We start from the raw sequence: 19,095 nt of genomic DNA, 5'->3' as shown, positions 1-19,095 counted from the left end.
GACACTGGTCCAATACCAGGACTGTGAGATCATGACCTGAGCCAAAATCAAAAGTTGGTTGCTTAGCCAACTGAGCCACCCAGGTGCCTTGGAAGCTCCGCGTGGTTTCTTTCTTTCTTTCTTCCTTCCTTTCTCCCTTCCTTCCTTCCTTCCTTCCTTCCTTCCTTCCTTTCTCTCTTCCTCTTTCTTTTTTTCTTTTTAAATTTTATTTAAATTCAATTAATCAACATATAATGTATTATTGGTTTCAGAGGTAGAGGCCAGTGATTCATCAGTCTTGTATAACACCCAGTGCTCATTATATCACATGCCCTATTCATGTCCATCATCCAGTTACCCCATCCCCTTATCACCCTCCCCTCCAGTGACCCTCAGTTTGTTTCCTATGATTAAGTCTCTTAGGGTTTGTCTCCCTCTCTGATTTTGTCTTGTTTTATTTTTTCCTCTTTTCTCCTATGATCCTCTGTTTTGTTTCTTAAATTCCACATATGCATAAGATCATATGATAATTGGCTTTCTCTTATTGACTTATTTCACTTAGCATAATATCCTCTAGTTCCATCCATGTCATTGCAAATGGAGATTTCATTTTTCTGATGGCTGTGTAACATAGTCTGTTGTGTGTGTATATACATATATATATATATACCACATCTCCCAGAAACCCTTTCGTTTTAACTATAAAATGGATCTTCCACTTTTTAAATAAGATATATATTCTAGGGCAGCCCGGGTGGCTCAGTGGTTTAGCGCCGCCTTTGGTCCAGGGCATGATTCCGGACACCCGGGATCGAGTCCCATGTCGGGCTCCCAGTGTGGCGCCTGCTTCTCCCTCTGCCTGTGTCTCTGCCTCTCTCTCTCTCTCTGTGTCTCTATGAATAAATAAATAAAATATTTTTAAAAAGATATATATTCTAGAAGAGTTTCTGAAAGTTATATTTAAGACAAAACAAAACAAAAACAAAAACAAAAAACAGGGACGCCTGGATGGCTCCGTGGTTGAGTGTTTGCCTTTGGCTCAGGTTCCTGATCCTAGGTTCCTGAGATTGAGCTTCCTATCAAGATCCTTGCAGGGAGTCTGCTTCTCCCTCCTCCTGTCTTGGCTGTCTCTGCCTCTGTCTCTTTTTCTCATGAATACATAAGTAAAATATATATATATATATATATATATATATATATATATATATATATATATTATTTATCTACGATAGTCACACACATACACACACACACACAGAGGCAGAGACACAGGCAGAGGGAGAAGCGGACTTCATGCACCGGGAACCCAACATGGGACTCGATCCCGAGTCTCCAGGATCGCGCCCTGGGCCAAAGGCAGGCGCCAAACCACTGCGCCACCCAGAGATCCCCCTAAATAAAATATTTTTAAAATTTTTCTTTAATTTTTTTTTTATGATAGTCACAGAGAGAGAGGCAGAGACACAGGCAGAGGGAGAAGCAGGCTCCATGCACCGGGAGCCCAATGTGGGATTCGATCCCAGGTCTCCAGGATCGCACCCTGGGCCAAAGGCAGGCACCAAACCGCTGCGCCACCCAGGGATCCCTAAATAAAATATTTTTTAAAAGAAACCCTGCACTTCAAGTATTTGTTCTGCAGAATACTTTTACTCTGAATTACCTATGCCAATATATGCCTTTTTGCTGAAAATTTTTAACTTCTTAGAGAGCCAGTCTCAATACCACTTAAGACCTCAGTTAGGCATAAAATTTTTAAAGTTCTGTTCTTTAATTTTAGAGTCCCACAGTCCCAAAGAAAATCCTTATTCAAAACTCCTAGGACATGAGTAACTTGTGTTCTAGATTCTACATTAACTAATTTGAAATATAACATTTTATCAGCATTGTGTTTATCTCTCCATAAAACAGGGCTATTAATTTTTGGCTCTCCTTATATAGTGGGGATGCAACTAGAAAAATTGTGAATATAGCAACTTCACAATAGTAAATTAATAGTAAATTCACAACTATTTACTAATAAATAGATGTTATTTATTAGTAAGGACTTAATTTCATTGACTGTAACAGTGATCCAAAATGACAGTGTCTAAAAAAAAGAACAAAAACAAAACAAAAACAAAACAAAACAAAAAAACAAAATAACAGTGTCTAAAAAATAATAATAAAACAAAATAGCAATGTCCAAACAATATAGGAGTTTCTTTCCTTCTAATACAAATGTCAAAACTTATATGACAGCTCAATCTCATGAAATCAGCAGTGGCTTAAGTCCTATCTTGTGTCTCCTCTTACTACATAGTCCTGGATAGCTCACTACCATGTCCATATTCTGACCAGAAGGTTAAGGAGAACAGGTAGGCATTACATCACTTGCTTACAATTGGTTACAATTTAGGCATTTGTTGACATCTATCTATGACAGAGGCTAGGAAATGTAGCCCTCATATTGAGTGCCCAAATTTGGATACCACAAATAGTTTTTGTCATAGAGCTGCTCTCAACAACTAAAGTTACTAAGTGATATCATTGTGATTGAATGTGATATAACATATATCGGAAATAACCTGATAGAAAGTTTTTGGTGTTCTATTGCAAGTCATTTTTCTCATTCATTAACTTAGGAATATATCATAGAATTTATAATGTCCAATTCATAGGCATTTTCTTTTTTTCCTTGCAAGTTTTTTTTTAAATTCCAGTTTGTTGTAGCCATTTTCTTTTGTACCTTCTAGAAACTACAAAAAAGGAAATTCAGAAAGATCCATCCTGTGAAAAGTCCCAAAAAATAGAAGGAAAGTCATGGTCAGGTAACTCCTCATTTAATCCTCCTTGCATTTATACTCTAGAACAAAGACATTATGAAAGTGAAATTAAATTGTCTATGTAACGAAATGTATATTTTGTAGGTGAACTTCTTACTTGTAACTGGAAGATGAATTATTTCAAATGTGAAGATGAGGAGCAAGCCAACTTACTCTACAGTGATAACAGGTTCACAGGTACATGTTAGCAACCAAACTAGGAAGGATAGATAATAGCTCAAGTGATGAATTTAATTTACTATGGTACCCCATGATAAAGTCTGAACTTAGTCAAGACACAGGGGATCCCTGGGTGGCTCAGCAGTTTAGCGCCTGCCTTCGGCCGGGGGTGTGATCCTGGAGACCTGAGATCGAGTCCCGTGTCGGGCTCCCTGCGTGGAGCCTGCTTCTCTCTCTGCCTATGTCTCTGCCTCTCTCTCTATCTGTGTCTCATGAATAAATAAAATCTTTAAAAAAAAAAGTCAAGACACAATGGCAAGGTGATCCTTGCATTATTTTGTTCCTGAGCTAATGGTTCTAAACATATACAAGATGAATGTTTTTGGTGGTAGTTGTACATGTAGGCATGTGCTATTGGTGAATACTTCTCTGCTTTAAAATATATGTGTTAATATACAATTTGTTTTTACCATTACATGCCTTTACAACTGCTTTGAACCTATGATCTAGGTATACAAAGGGAATCAGATATTGGATATTAGAACTCAATAGAAATAATCCTAGCTATTCCTCTCCCTGGTAGTTCCATAACTCAATATGTGACACAGGTTAGAATCGGTCTTGTTTTTGAAGACTTATAAAGAAAGATCTACTTAACAGAGAGAGAGAGTAGCTTTTAGATCCCAGATAAACCATGTATTTAACAATGATTGTTCCAACAAGTACTCATATTTTACTACACTGTTATTTTATCATTTTACCTTTCATCAACAAGTAAAATAATTATATTATTTTCTTCCTACCTGCAATTTTTTCTCATTTAAGCCTGAATCAAATAACAAACTTTCTATCCTCAAAATATTTTGGTGAAATACGTGGCATTGGTCAAGGTCCTGTGGCCTGCTAGTTCATATTCTTCTTCTCCTGTTCTTACTTCTTTATTTCAGTTTTGCTTAACCATCTTAAAAAACTGCATGGGTGATTATTTTTAAGTCATATCAAATCTCATATGGAAGGAATGAGGGCACACATGATTGAATTGATGAATAAATTGAACATAAGTCCCTGGGCTGATATTTTATGAAATACACTTTATATTATGAGATTGAGCTTCTAGATAAATATATTAGTCAAGACTTTTTGGGGAAGAGGCTGCAATAGTATTTATAGATTTATATAACTGTCAAGACCAGACGACAGCTGGCTTCAGGCACAAATGAATCCAACAACTCAATAACAGCTCAATAACTGTTTCTGCCTTTCAGCCCTGTTCCTTTCTGTGTAATTTTCAGTTTTAGGTAATCTTCTCCATGCTGTGGCAGAAATGTCCATAAGAGCTGCTGAGCCTATATCCTATATTCAGGAATCAGAATATGTAAAGAGTGATTCTTCCCCAGTAGTACCCCAAAAAGCTCTGCGGTTCATTTTTATTGGCATATACTGGACTACATGGTTGTCATATGGGAATCATTGACCAGACCTGTATCATATGGTCACTCTTGTAGCAAAGGTGGAGGAGGCTCAGTATCACCTGATTCATCTAAATCTAAAAAGAACTTATCAAACTCAATACCCAAAAAACAAATAATCCAGTTAAGAAATGGGCAGAAGACATAAATAGACATTTTTCCAAAGAAGACATGCAGATGGCTAACAAACACATGAAAAAATGCTCAATATCACTCATCATCAGGGAAATACAAATCAAAATTACAATGAGATACCACCTCACACCTGTCAGAATGGCTAAAATTAACAACACAGGAAACAACAGGTGTTGGTGAGAATACAGAGAAAGGAGAACCCTCTTATACTATTGGTGGGAATGCAAACTGGTGCAGCCACTCTGGAAAATACTATGGAGGTTCCTCAAAAAGTCAAAAATAGAACTACCCTACGATCCAGCAATTACACTACTAGGTATTTACCCAAAGAATACAAAAATACAAATTCAAAGGAATACATGCACCTCAATGTTCATAGCAGCATTATCAACAATAGCCAAATTATGGAAAGAGCCCAAAACTTCATCAACTGATGAATGGATAAAGAAGATGTAGTGTAGGAGTGCCAGGGTGGCTCAGTTGGTCAAGCATCCTGGGATGGAGTCCCACAAATGGCTTTGTGCTCAGCAGGGAGTCTGCTTGTCCCTATGCCTCTTCTTTTGCCCCTCCCCCCAGCCATGTTCTCTTTTTCTCTCTCTCAAATAAATAAATAAAATCTTTTTTAAAAAAGAAAAGATGTAACATATCTAGATATAAATATATATAAATGGAGTATAACTTAGCCTAAAAAAGAATGAAATCTTGTTATTAGCAATGAAGTGGATAGAGCTAGGGCAGCCCAGGTGGCTCAGCAGTTTAGCGCTGCCTTCAGCCCAGGGTGTGATCCTGCAGACCGAGGATCAAGTCCCATGTAAGGCTCCCTGCATGGAGCCTGCTTCTCCCTCTGCCTGTGTCTCTGCCTCTCTCTCTCTCTGTGTCTCTCATGAATAAATAAATAAAATCTTAAAAAAAAAAAGTGGATAGAGCTAGAGTATATTATGCTAAGTGACATTAGAGAGAGACAAATACCATGTGATTTCACTCATATGTGGAATTTAAGAAACAAAGCAAACAAGCAAAGGGGAAAGAATAAGAGAAAGAGAGAAAGAAACAGATTCTTAATTATAGATAACAAACTGATGGTAAACAGAAGGGAGTTGGTTGGGAGGATGGGTGAAATAGGTGATGGGGATTAAAGTGCATTTGTCATGATGAGCACAGGGTGATGTATGGAAGTCCAGAATCACTAAATTGTACACCTGAAACTAATATCACACTGTACAGTAAGTGGAATTTAAATGAAAACTTAAAACATAAAAAAACCAATTATTCTAAAAGAGTAATACAATAAGATCTCATCAAATAATACTTTTGTCTATTAAAAGATGTCATTAAAGAAATATATAAGTCACAGATGTGGAAAAAGTACTTGAAATATTTGCAAAATTTATATCAAACAAAGGACTGGTATCCAGAAAATATTAGGATCTTCAACAACTCAAAAATTAGAAGATAAATAACGTAATATAAATTAGCAAAACATGCTAATAGATGCTTCACAAATAAAATACATAAGAATGACCATGAACACATGAAAATGTGTGCAATGTCATTAGCCATCATGAAAGAACAGGCTAGCATTAATGAAAAAACCACTACCCCTGACCCGAATGGCTAAAATGGAAAAGATTGACAACACTGACTATTGGCAAGATTGTGGAGAAACTGGAACTCTTCAGTACTGTTGGTGGGAGTGTAAAATGTTACAGTTATTTCAGAAAATATCTGTGTGTTTATTGTAAAACCAAACACATATTTATCCATGGCCCAGAAATTCCAATCCCAGGTATTTATCCAATAGAATTAAAAGCATGTTTACAACAACAACAAAAACACATATAAGAATATGTAAACCAGGTATATTTATAATAGACTAAACTTTCTGGAAATATTTCAGGGGTCTCTCAGTAAGAGAATAAATTTAAAAATTGTGATATATTTATAAATTAAATATTTCTCAGCCATAAAAATGAAATATTTGTACATGTGAAATAAAAATAAAAATATAAGCTGACAATAAGGAAGAGATGCTTTCCTGATGAGGGGAACATAGATTCCTAACAGAAAAAAGGCAGCAGATGTTTATTACAATAAGTACTCATATATTTTCCCTAAGCTTTAAGAAATTGTTCACTTTACTGTTTGTTGTATGTTTCCTGCTTATTAGACCTACACTCAATTATCAGAAATATTCAGTCTTACAAGGAAGTAAAAGGTAGAAGTGCTTTCAATGGAGTTTCCTTCAATCTGCTCCAGTTTGTGCAACTTTTGGAGACATTTGTTGGTGAAGATGTCCCCTTGAGTGTCAGTGAGACTCTCACAACCTTTTTTAAGAGGGGCTATGTTGAAACAAAAGAAGAGAAAATAAGTGGCTTAGAACAGGTGAGCGATATTATTTATCAATAAAACAAGTAGAGTCACTATTATTAGTAAATCTCTCAACCTCAGTTACTCCTAATGTGGCTTTTTAAAAGACTTATAACCAAGGGACCCCTGGTAGCTCAGTTGGCTGAGCATGTGACTCTTGATCTCCATTCAGGTCTTCATTTTAGGGTCATGATTTCAAGCCCTGCATTGGGCTCCACACAGGACATGGAACCTACTTAATAAAAGAAATAAATTTCATTAGAAAAGATTTATAACCAAATTTATCATTTTGTTTCAATGAGCATAGCCATTAAATATTTTATTTTATTGTCAAATGTTCCGAGATCACACTCCAGAGAGTTCATTCCCCTAATAACATGATTGCTGGTGGCAGGAGATGGTTTATTGTACAGCTTTCTTTTGCTCCTCTGAAGCTTGAAGAGCAGATTCTGAAGAGTAGATATGTGTATGTACAAAAAAAGTGTGTGTGTGTGCACACTATATGCTGTGTGAATGAATTTAAAATGCACATACCTAGGAGTACAATTATTATTTGTATATATATTTTTATTCATGTGAGTCCAGGTAAAACATATTTCCTAAGACCTTAACTAGTTACTTGAGTGATAAATGCATACACATTAGCCCATTTAAACAATTTATGTGCTCTTTTGTGAAATACATAAATTACACTCACCAGGCATATTCACTAACCTCAGCAGCCTTATGAGTCTTCTCAATCTAATCCTAGAATTGATATCGCTTTTGCTTCCTCAATTGCAGTTCCCCCATTTAACCAAATGCTATATATTCACTTTCTTTTAGCAATTAAATCTATGTAAAAAATAATTTAGTTACTATCTATCTAACTTATATAATTAACCTAGTAAAAAATCTAAAAGGTAAATAAAATCAATGTCAAGTTGTGTTAAAATATAAAAAAATAATTCTTGAATGCAGTCATTTTTCATTGTTTGAATACTAACATTCATCCTCTTTCACTGCACAGCATCTCCCACCAAGAAGCCAGGTAGAACGTGCCATGTATTTATCACATTTCTGAACAATCAGTGAGGGAGTAGAAAGAAATGAATCAAAAATTCTTTAGAGGTGTAGTCCTCTTCCTAAGTTAATGTGTTTCAGTCCAATGCAGAGAATGCCTGTTTTTGTTTGGGTTGGGTTTGGTATTTTTGGTCTAGGGGTGAAACAGAGAAATGGTGTTTAGAGGATTAAAATTAAATGATTCATTTTCCCATCAATATGCTATTTCAGCTTTCTTTTATAAAGCTGTTTTTAGAAATAGTGCTGTACTTTTGGAAGGATAAACATAGGATGGCAGCTAGCACAATGAATAGTGTGTCTTCTGTACTTTGTCATCTTGTTTGTATCCCTAGACTAGACAAAATGCTTCCAGAGTCCGACAGGAACTTCTCCTAGAAGCCCTGTTTCAGAAGTGGGACAGTGATGGCTCAGGCTTCTTGGATCTGAAGGAAATTGATGAACTTTTGTACACATACAAGGAGGGAATGGAAAAAGAATCCATGAAGAAAGGTAAAAAGATAAGAATTTTCCTATTAAAGGTGTGGTAACAACTTGGCTTCAAATTTTCCGGTACTATGACATGTATAGTTAAAACTCTGGTTCTGAAACCACAAGACACCACTTCACACCTATTAATATGGTTATAATTTTTTTCAGCTTTATTGAGATATAATTAACATAAAACATCATGCAAGTTTAAGGTGTACTATGTGTTGATTTGATACATTTATATACTGTGAAATGATTACCAAAGTAGCATTTGTTAACACCTCTATAACTTCCCATAATTACTATTTCTTTTTTGTGATGAGAACATTTAAGATCTATTTTCTTAGCAACTTTTAAGTATATAATACAGTACTGTTAACTATTATCACCATGTTGTACATTAGACCCACAGAACTTACTGATCCGGTAATAGAAGTTTATGCCCTTTGGGGCACCTGGGTGGCTCAGTCGGTTAAGCATCTGGCTCTCAGTTTGGCTCAGGTCATGATCTCAGGGTTGTAGAAATGAACCCCATGTTGGGCTCCACACTCCACATGGCGTTGGCTTCAGACTCTCTCCCTCTTCCTTTGCCCCTCCCCCTGCTTGCGCATGCTCTCTGTCTCTAAAATAGATTTTAAAACCTTTAAAAAAAAAGTTTATACCCTTTGGCCACCAGTCCCCCATTTACGCCACTATAACCCCTAAGAAATACCATTTTACACTCTGAGTTTTGCTTTTTTTAGATCCTACATGATATGTAGATCATGTATATATCATGATATAATATTTGCCTTTCTCTGTCTGATTTCACGCAGCATGATGGCTTCAAGATCCATCCACAACAGCACTCCATCTTTTTTCATGATTGAATAACATTCCAGTATGTGCATGTGTGTGCGCATGTGTGTCTATGTGTGTGTGTCTGTGTGCATTTAGGAATCACATTTTCTTTATCCATTCATTCACTGATGGACACTTAGAGCTTTTTTTCATATCTTGCCTATTGTGAATAATTCTGCAATGAACATGGTGGTACAGATATCTCTTCGAGAGAGTGATTTCATTTCTTTCCAGTAGATATTCAGAAGTGGAATTGCTAGATAATATGGCAATTCTATTTTTAATGTTTTGAGGAAACTCCATACTGTTTTTCTTAGTGGTTATACCAATTTACATTCTTTACATTTTCTCCACATCCTTGCCAACACTTGTTATCTCTTGTCTTTTTGATACTAGACATTCTGACAGGTGTGAGATATCTCATTGTAGTTTTGATTTGCATTTATCTAATTGCTAGTGATGTTGAGCATCTTTTCATGTACTTTTTCAGTCATTTGCATGTCTTTGGAAATATGTTCAGTATCTTTGCCTATTTTTTAATGTCTTGTTTTGGTTGTTGTTGCTTAACTATATGAGTTCCTTATGTATTTTGGATATTAACCCCTTATCAGATGTATGATTTACAAGTATTATCTCCTATTCTTTAGGTTTCCTTTTCATTTTGTTGTGCAGAAACCTTTAGTTTCAGGTATTCCCACTTACTTACTTTTGCTTTTGTTACTTTTGTTGTACGGCTGTAATTTTAAAAATAGAAAAATAATAAGTGTTGGCAAGGATATAGAGAAGTCGGAACGCTCATGCACTGCTGATAGGAAGTGTAGAAAATGGCAGAGCTAACAGGAGTGGAATATGTTGTAGAGTGCTTTGTCCAAGACCCTAATGTTAAATAGTTATATTACTTTTGTACCTAGCTACCCTCATTCTTAGGGTTTAAAATATCCAAAACATTTCTCAGTTCTGTCTATTTTCTCTCTTTGTTGTATCTCTCTGCCTCTACAAGGTTTGATTCACCTCTCAAGTGCAGCTGGCTTGCAAGTTTCTCCTGGGTTTAATAATTTAACCACTTAATTCTCCTTAATGACTTCTCCTAAACTTCATTTTTCTCTTCTGATCAATACTTCCCAATCAAAAGTTACTAAAATTATTTTTCCAGTATAATAAATTTCCTCATTCATTTGATTAGATTCCAGTATAAATTATTTTGCTTTCCATTGGGTTTAAAGATTTATCTGGTGACTTTTACATACTAGATTTCCAATTCTTAAAGTATATGGTGCATGATAAAAAGAATGATCAGGGTTAGTTAGGTTTTCAACTCTTTCAAAAATTATGTGTTCATTGATCTTTGAATGTACCTAAGTTTATCAATTGTCATGTGTTTTTCATTCACTATGTCTTTTGCAAACTTTATACTACACTACTTGTCATAAACTGCATCCAAAGCACAAAGTTTCAAAGGACACAATGAAGTGGTTTCCACTTATTATTTCATAATACAGAACTGTGTTCTATAGAGGAAAGAACACTACACAATGGTCAGGAGACCTGGGTTCCAGTACTGGATCTTTCACTTAATGGTCACATGACCAGGGGTGCCTGGATGGCTCAGCTGGCTAAGCATCTGCCTTCAGCTCAGGTCATCATCCCAGGGTCCTGGAATCCATCTCAGTGTTGGGCTCTCTGCTCAGTAGGGAGTCTCCTTCTTCTCCCTCTGCATCCCCCCAAAATAAATAAATAAAATCTTTTTAAAAATGGTCACATGACCGAAGGCAGGTTACTGAATCTCAACAGAAGCACCTGTCCTCATTTGTAAAAGATAGCAGTTAGATGTGACAATTTCTAGAATTTAAGAAATCTGAGGATATATTATATTATATATATTATATAAATATTATAAGGAAGTTCCAATACATATTACTGAAGTACAGCAATAGGTTAGATGTGAGAATTTCTAGAATTTAAGAAATCTGAGGATGATATTATAAGGAAGTTCCAATACATATTACTGAAGTACAGCAATAGGGATAGGTAGAAAGCATAAAATGTAATGAATTAAGCCCAGCAAATGAGAAGGAGGAAAGTAATGAGGAGGCACAATCTGCTGCCAGAAATAGATTTCTGCAAGCAGGAAGAACAAATTATTCTCTCCAAGGGTAGGCTTATACAAAATGACTTTCTCTAAACACATATTGGTAGCCACCTGGCCTAAGGGGATGATTGCTGAGTTGATGGCCATATGGAAGAAGAAAGGCAGATTTAGCTTCTATAAGAAAGGAAGAAAATTCTAAATTCAAACATTAGCTAATAATTGATCAGCAACTCTTCAAATAGCTCTTTGTTGTTGTTGTTGTTGTTGTTTGGTTTTACTCTACCCTTCTTATCTATTTCAGATTAAAAATTGGATAAAAATTAGAGGGAATAGGATAAAGTGACAGAATTAGGAATTTCTACAAATGTTTCTGCTGGTATCCTCAAAATGAAAGTTTTTTATAAGGAATGGGCAACTTGAAACTTTTAGCCAGTAATTTTCCCTTTTTATTCCTGTCTAATACAGCCTAATGTTCTGAGAAGAAATATCATATATAAAATGTGTAAAACATGTGATCTGTCTATACTGTAGAATTTAATGGACTAAATCACACTTTCTCCATTACTTGCCATGTAATAGCTATTAACATGTGTTGGATATATACACCCTTTAATTTTCTATTAAATTATAATATCTGTTTTTTATTTTTATTTATTTTTTATTTATGATAGGCACACAGTGAGAGAGAGAGAGAGAGAGAGAGAGAGAGGCAGAGACACAGGCAGAGGGAGAAGCAGGCTCCATGCACTGGGAGCCCGACGTGGGACTCAATCCCGGGTCTCCAGGATCATGCCCTGGGCCAAAGGCAGGCGCTAAACCGCTGCGCCACCCAGGGATCCCCTATAATATCTGTTTTAATACATAAATTTCTTTTTTCCTTAGTAGGCTCCACAGCCAGCATGGAGCCCAGCATGGGGCTTGAACTCATGACCCTGAGATCAAGACATGAACTAAAATTAACAGTTGGATGCTTAACCAACTGAGCCACCCAGGCACCCCTATATAAGTTTCTATCTAAGTAGAATTTTTAACTTTCTTAACATTAAAACATCTTGGTGATGCATTTTGTCTCCAAATTCTAGAAGTCTTAAACACTTGAAAACTACATTTGTTTAGAAAATCTCATTTAAAAACTCACATAGTGGTTTTTAAAGAAACTGAAAACTGGGCAAATAGTGTAAAACAACAGCTATTTCTTCACTCTGAAACAAGAAATCTACGAAACTCCTCAGTCTTTCCTTGATTGCCATAACCTATACATTTTTGAAGATTTTAGGCTGATTGTTTTTAGTATGTCCTCCTTTTAGGTTTGTCTTATGTTTCTTCATGATTAAATTCAGATTATTCACTTTTAGCAGTAATAACATGTAAGTGATGCTGTGTTCTTCTCATTAAATCTTAGAAGCCCCATGATATCTGTGGAGGCTCCTCAAAAAATTAAAAATAGGGATCCCTGGGTGGCTCAGTGGTTTGGAGCCTGCCTTTGGCCCAGGGCATGGTCTTGGAGTCCTGGGATGGAGTCCCACATCTGGCTCCCTGCATGGAGCCTGCTTCTCTCTCTGCCTCTCTCTCTCTCTCTGTGTCTCTCATGAATAAATAAATAAAATCTTTAAAAAAATTTTTTAAATTAAAAATTAAATTAAAAATTGCCGTACAATTGAGAAATTATGCTACTGGGTATTTACCCAACGATTACAAAAATACTAGTTCAAAAAGATATATGCACCTCTATGTTTATTGCAGCATTATTTACAGTAGCTAAACTATGGAAGCAGCCCAGGTGTCTGTTGATAGATGAATGGATATGGAAGATGGTATAAAAGCACACACACTTGACATACAGTGTAATATTACTCAGTCATAAAAAAGAATGAAATCTTGCCATTTGTAACAGCATGGATGGAACTAGAGAGTATAATGCTAAGTAAAATGGGCCAGAGGACAAATACCATAAGACTTCACTCATATGTGGAATTTAAGAAACAAAACAAAGGGAAAAAAAGAGACAAACCAAAAAACAGATTCTTGACCCTGGAGAACATACTGAGGACTACCAGAGTGGGGGTGGGTGAGTGAGGGGATGGATGAAATAGGTGAAGGGGATTAAAGCATACACTTATCTTGATGAGTATTGAGTAATATATGGAATTGTTGAATCACTGTATTGTATACCTGAAACTAATATAACACTGTATGTTAATTACACTGGAATTTTATTAAAAATGATATGTCAGTTCCTTCCATTTAAAAATTACTCTTTTCCCTTTGTAATTAATAAGTTTTTTGTGTTTGTATGTTGAAACCATAGAAATATTCTTTATTTTTTTTTCTTTTCTTAAGATTTTGTTTTTAAGTAATCCTTACACCCAATGTGGGGCTTGAACTCACAACCCCAAGATCAAGTTGCACACTCTACCAACTGAGCCAGCCAGGCCCCCCAGAATCATTCCCTTTCTGGTCAAACCTTTTGTTCATTTATTATAACAATATGTATTCATGGTTTCCTATTTTATTCAATGGATTGTGATCCAACACTAACACTATTTATCCTAACATTCCTATTGTCCCAGTTTGACCAATGAGAGTCCTTTCAGCTTGGCTCCTGTGTCCTCTTCTTCCCTCGAACATTCTATTATGAAAAATTTCAGGGGCACCTGGGTGGCTCAGTTGGGTAAGCATCCAATTCTTGGTTTTGGCTCAGGTCATGATCTTGGGGTTGTGAAGTAAAGCCCATGCCAGGTTCTGTGCTTTCCCTTTCCCTCTGCCCCTCCTCCTAGTCATGTGTGCTCGCTTGTTCTCTCTCTAAAAAAAAAAAAAATCTTTAAAATTTTTTCAAGTGTACAGCAAAACTGAATGAATTTTACAGTGACCATCTATATACCTACCATCTAGATTCTACCATTAACACTTTATTACACTTTAAAAATTATCTATTTATTCATCTCTTTATCCCTCTATCCTTCTATTTCTCTTATTTTTGATACATTCCAAAATAAACTGCAGACATCAATAGATTCCTCCCTAAACACTTCAGCATTAATATCTTTAATTAGAGTCTGATATATGTTAACAGCTTTTTTTTTTGAGGTAAAATTACAACAAAATACTTAATTTTTAGGTGTACATTCACTGAGTTTTGGCAAAGCATAACTTGTGCATCCAATATCCTTTTTAAGATATAGAATACAAAGTTCCCTCATGCCCCTTTCTTATGCAATCCCCATAACCCAATCCCCAAGACAACCACTCTTCTATTTGTTTTCCACTATAAATATGTCTTATCCCTTCTATTTCATATTTATGCAATCATTTATATATACCCTTTTGCTTAATGCTTCTTTCACTCAGCATATCCTTTTCTTGAGATTCTTAGATGTTGTTGCATGTACTAATAATTTGTTTCTTTTTCTTTTTTGAGTAGTATTCCATTATATGAATATACTATAGTTTGTGAGTCCATTCTCCAACTAATAGATAGACTGTTTCCTATTCTTGGCTATTATGAATAAAGATGCTATAAACAATCGTACAAATATTTTGTGCTAATATATGTTTTTATTTATTTTTAATAAATACCTAGAAGTAGGATTTCTGGGCTATAGGGTAGGTGTATTTTTAGTTATATAAGAAACTGCCAAACTGTTTTTGTGTCCTTTTAACATATACCCATTCTTCTTTGAACACCTCTTGTTTTGCACAATGAGATCTTCAAGATTCATCTTATATGTGCCCTGCTTTCACTCTGGAATCACCCATTTCTTTGAGGAACCCTGGTTTCCTTTAGTGGAGAATGGTATTTAGACGCCATGATCTTGGTTCTACACGTGTTTACTGCTCCCAGGTCACACTGCTTCTAAGTTTCTCCTGCAGAATATGTGTGTGTGTGTGTGTGTGTGTGTAAACATTTACACCTGTACATGTGTAAATATCTATTAATATTAAAAACCAGGGATGCCTGGGTGGCTCAGTGGTTGAGTGTCTGCCTTTGGCTCAGGGTGTGATCCCAGGATCCCGGATTGAGTCCCACATCGGGCTCCCTGCATGGAGCCTGCTTCTCCCTCTGCCTGTGTCTCTGCGTCTCTCTCTGTGTCTGTCATGAATAAATAAATAATATTAAAAATATTAAAAACCATAAGTTCATGCCCATACTTCCTAGTTCAAAATAGTAACAGGGTTCATTCTAGTTTTCTCACTTTTTTTGTAGCTCCCTTCTTTTTTGCTTGTATTATTTATTTATTTATTTATTTATTTATTTATTTAGTATTTATTATTTATTTAATTTATTTAATCAGTCCCCCTGTATGGAACTAATCTCCCACCACACTGTCCTCTCCCCCCACACTGAGGTCCTGACTTCCCAAGTCAGGCTGTCCCTCCATTTGATGCCCTCCTAACTCTGCTCAGGACTAAATACCTCATGTGGATATCCTCTTCTTCCTGCTTGGGTTCTGATACCCCAAGCTAAACAACCTCTGCAGGGCCACCCTCTCCACTCAGATAGGCTGAAGATTGCCCTTTTACATGGGTAACATCCTTACCTGCTCAGGCTCTGACAACCCATGCCAAGTCACTTCCTGAACAATGCCCTCCTTACCCCACTGGATTCGGGTATCCTGCTCTGGGCCATCATGGCTTCCTTTGATCAGGAGGAAATGCTTACTTCACCCTGCCCTACCAATGGCCTAGGACCTAATTGTTCAAAAAGGAAAAGGAATAAAAGGAGAAGAAGAAGAAGAAGAAGAAGAAGAAGAAGAAGAAGAAGAAGAAGAAGAAGAAGAAGAAGAAATGGAAGAGGAAGAATCCACAAGTTACTTTTAATTTAATTCAAGACTATCAGTTAGGACCCTTTGAGTCCAAGTAATAGAAAACAAAAGTCCAACCATAAAAATGAGAAGCTTTCGCATCACTTGCCATCAGGGAAATAAAAATCAAAACCACAATGAGATACCACCTCACACCAGTGAGAATGGGGGAAATTAACAAGGCAGAAAACCACAAATGTTGGAGAGGATGCGGAGAAAAGGGAACCCTCTTACACTGTTGGTGGGAATGTGAAATGGTGCAGCCACTCTGGAGAACTGTGTGAAGGTTCCTCAAAGAGTTAAAAATAGACCTGCCCTACGACCCAGCAATTGCACTGTTGGGGATTTATCCCAAAGATACAGATGCAATGAAACGCCGGGACACCTGCACCCCGATGTTTATAGCAGCAATGTCCACAATAGCCAAACTGTGGAAGGAGCCTCGGTGTCCATCGAAAGATGAACGGATAAAGAAGATGTGGTTTATGTATACAATGGAATATTACTCAGCCATTAGAAATGACAAATACCCACCATTTGCTTCAACGTGGATGGAACTGGAGGGTATTATGCTGAGTGAAGTAAGTCAGTCGGAGAAGGACAAACATTTATATGTTCTCATTCATTTGGGGAATATAAATAATAGTGAAAGGGAATAGAAGGGAAGGGAAAAGAAATGGGTAGGAAATATCAGAAAGGGAGACAGAACATAGACTCCTAACTCTGGGAGGCGAACTACGGGTGGTGGAAGGGGAGGAGGGCGGGGGGTGGGGGTGAATGGGTGATGGGCACTGAGGGGGGCACTTGACGGGATGAGCACTGGGTGTTATTTTGTATGTTGGCAAATTGAACACCAATAAAAAATAAATTTATTATTAAAAAATAAAAAAAGAGAAGCTTTCATTGATAAGATTACTAAATGTACCAGGCAGTATTTGTTCATTGTCAAATAAATGGTATATAATGGCTGCTTGTCTTTCAAGGGAAGGAGAAACTAGTGGAAGACTTCTTCAGGAAGGAGAGATTTTGAAATTTAAACGAGAAGGGTGCATAACCTATGACATTAATTTATAAGTATCAAAGAAACTTGCACATGTGCACTAGGAGACATGTATAAAAATGCTCATAGCACTGTTCATAAGAGCAAAACACTGGAGACAACCTACATGCCCACTGACAGGAGAATAAACCAGTGGTGGTATGCTTACAAAATGGCATAGTATATAGTGGTAAAAATGAATGAGTCACAGCTACAAGAACAACATGGATGATATGGTAACATAATGTAGAATAAAAAAGTAAATCCCAGGAAACTATGTATAGTATGATGTCCTTTTTCTGAAGTTTACAAATAGGCAAAACTAAACCACATATTGTTTAGGAGTACACACACAATAACACTATTGGGAAAATAAAAAGAAGAAAAAATAAAGCAAAAGCAAAATTTCAGGATATTGGTGGGAGTGTGGGGAGGTAGGGTATGGAACAAGGGCAGGACATGGAGGAAGATGTGTTATTGGTAACATTCAGGTTTGGTAGCACATTTGTAATTGTACAATTAAAAAAATAAAAGAGTTATGGATGCAGAAGTGGCAACACATTGTCAGGATCATAAGTAGAATGGAGATACTGGAGCAACTAATTTCTATACGGTATTATGGCTAGATATTATTGGAAAGTGGACTGGATCTGGATATGGTGAGACTTTTTCCCTTGTCTCTTTTTATTTATCTTTAATTTTTAAATTTCATATGGTTGACACACAATGTTACATTAGATTTGGGTGTACAACATAGCAATTCAGCTTCTCTATACATTATGCTATGCATACCTCAAGTGTAGATGTCATCTGTCACTGAATATGGTAGGACTTTGAACAAGGGAATTGCATAATGCAAATTGTGCTCTATTTTATTTTTTATTTTTTCATGCTGATATCTTTTTATTAGATATTGTTTGGAATAATTGGAAGGGTGTGTTTGATTATTTAAATGCTGTGATTAATTAAAGCCAGAAATTTGACTTATTGCCTTTGAGGTTCACTTGAGTTGTGTGATATTTATTTATTTATTTATTTATTTATTTATTTATTTATTTTAAAAATTTTTATTTGCATATAGCTGACACACAATGTTACATTAGTTTCAGGTGTACAACATAGTGATTCAACTTCTCTATTGGTTATGTTATGCTATCTATGCTCACCTCAAGTGCAGCCACCATCTGTCACCATACAACACTATCACCATATCATTGACTTTATTCCCTATGCTGTGCCTTTTATTCCTGTGACTTATTCATTTTATAACTAGAAGTCTGTATTTCCCACTCCCCTTCACCCTTTCTGTCCATCCCCCAAGCTTCCTTTCCTCTGGCAACCATCATCAGTATGTTTTCTCTGTTTATAGGTCTGATTCTGCTTCTTGTTGCAAGTTACGTTTTAATTTGATTTTGTAAATATGTATTGAGCCTTACTCTTGGTCATTTAACTATGTAGTAAATGATTAATACTGGCTTGGGATTCTGGAAGTAGGAATGGAGAGGAGTGGCAGAAAGCTATATTACCAAAGGCTAACAGGATAGGATTAAGTGGCCTATTAGATATGGAAGGTAAAAAATAGGGAGGAGTCAAAGTTGACCCTGGGGTTTCACCTGGCTGAGTGTGGTAGAGTTTTGATGTTTTAAACAAAACAAAACAAAAAAATCAGAGGATACCTGGGTGGCTGTTGGTTAAGTGTCCAATTCTTGATTTTGGTTCAGGTCATGATCTCAGGGTTGGGAGGTCAAGCCCCAAATATGGCTCGGCATGGAGCCTTTTTAAGAGTCTCTCTTTCCCCTTCCTTCTGCCCCTCCCTCCACTCTCCTCTCCTTCTTCTTTTCTTTTCTTTTTTTCCTCTCTCTCC

At 36.3% G+C, this 19,095-nt stretch overlaps 1 protein-coding gene across 8 annotated transcripts in view; it reads left to right on the top strand.

The window, feature by feature from the left end:
- Positions 1 to 19,095, top strand: part of EFCAB5 (EF-hand calcium binding domain 5) — a 177,895-nt gene that overhangs the window by 123,337 nt on the left and 35,463 nt on the right. For all 8 annotated transcript variants that reach the window (XM_072779181.1, XM_072779183.1, XM_072779188.1 and 5 more), the window contains 4 exons: positions 2,712 to 2,786; positions 2,886 to 2,978; positions 6,732 to 6,946; positions 8,326 to 8,482. In XM_072779181.1, coding sequence (XP_072635282.1) covers positions 2,712 to 2,786; positions 2,886 to 2,978; positions 6,732 to 6,946; positions 8,326 to 8,482 — 540 coding nt within the window. The remainder of the gene's footprint in view (positions 1 to 2,711; positions 2,787 to 2,885; positions 2,979 to 6,731; positions 6,947 to 8,325; positions 8,483 to 19,095) is intronic.

Source organism: Canis lupus, chromosome 16 (genome assembly GCF_048164855.1).
Source record: "Canis lupus baileyi chromosome 16, mCanLup2.hap1, whole genome shotgun sequence".
NCBI lineage: Eukaryota > Metazoa > Chordata > Mammalia > Carnivora > Canidae > Canis > Canis lupus.
Note: the sequence above shows the minus strand (reverse complement) of the source record. Positions and strands in the feature narration are given on the sequence as shown.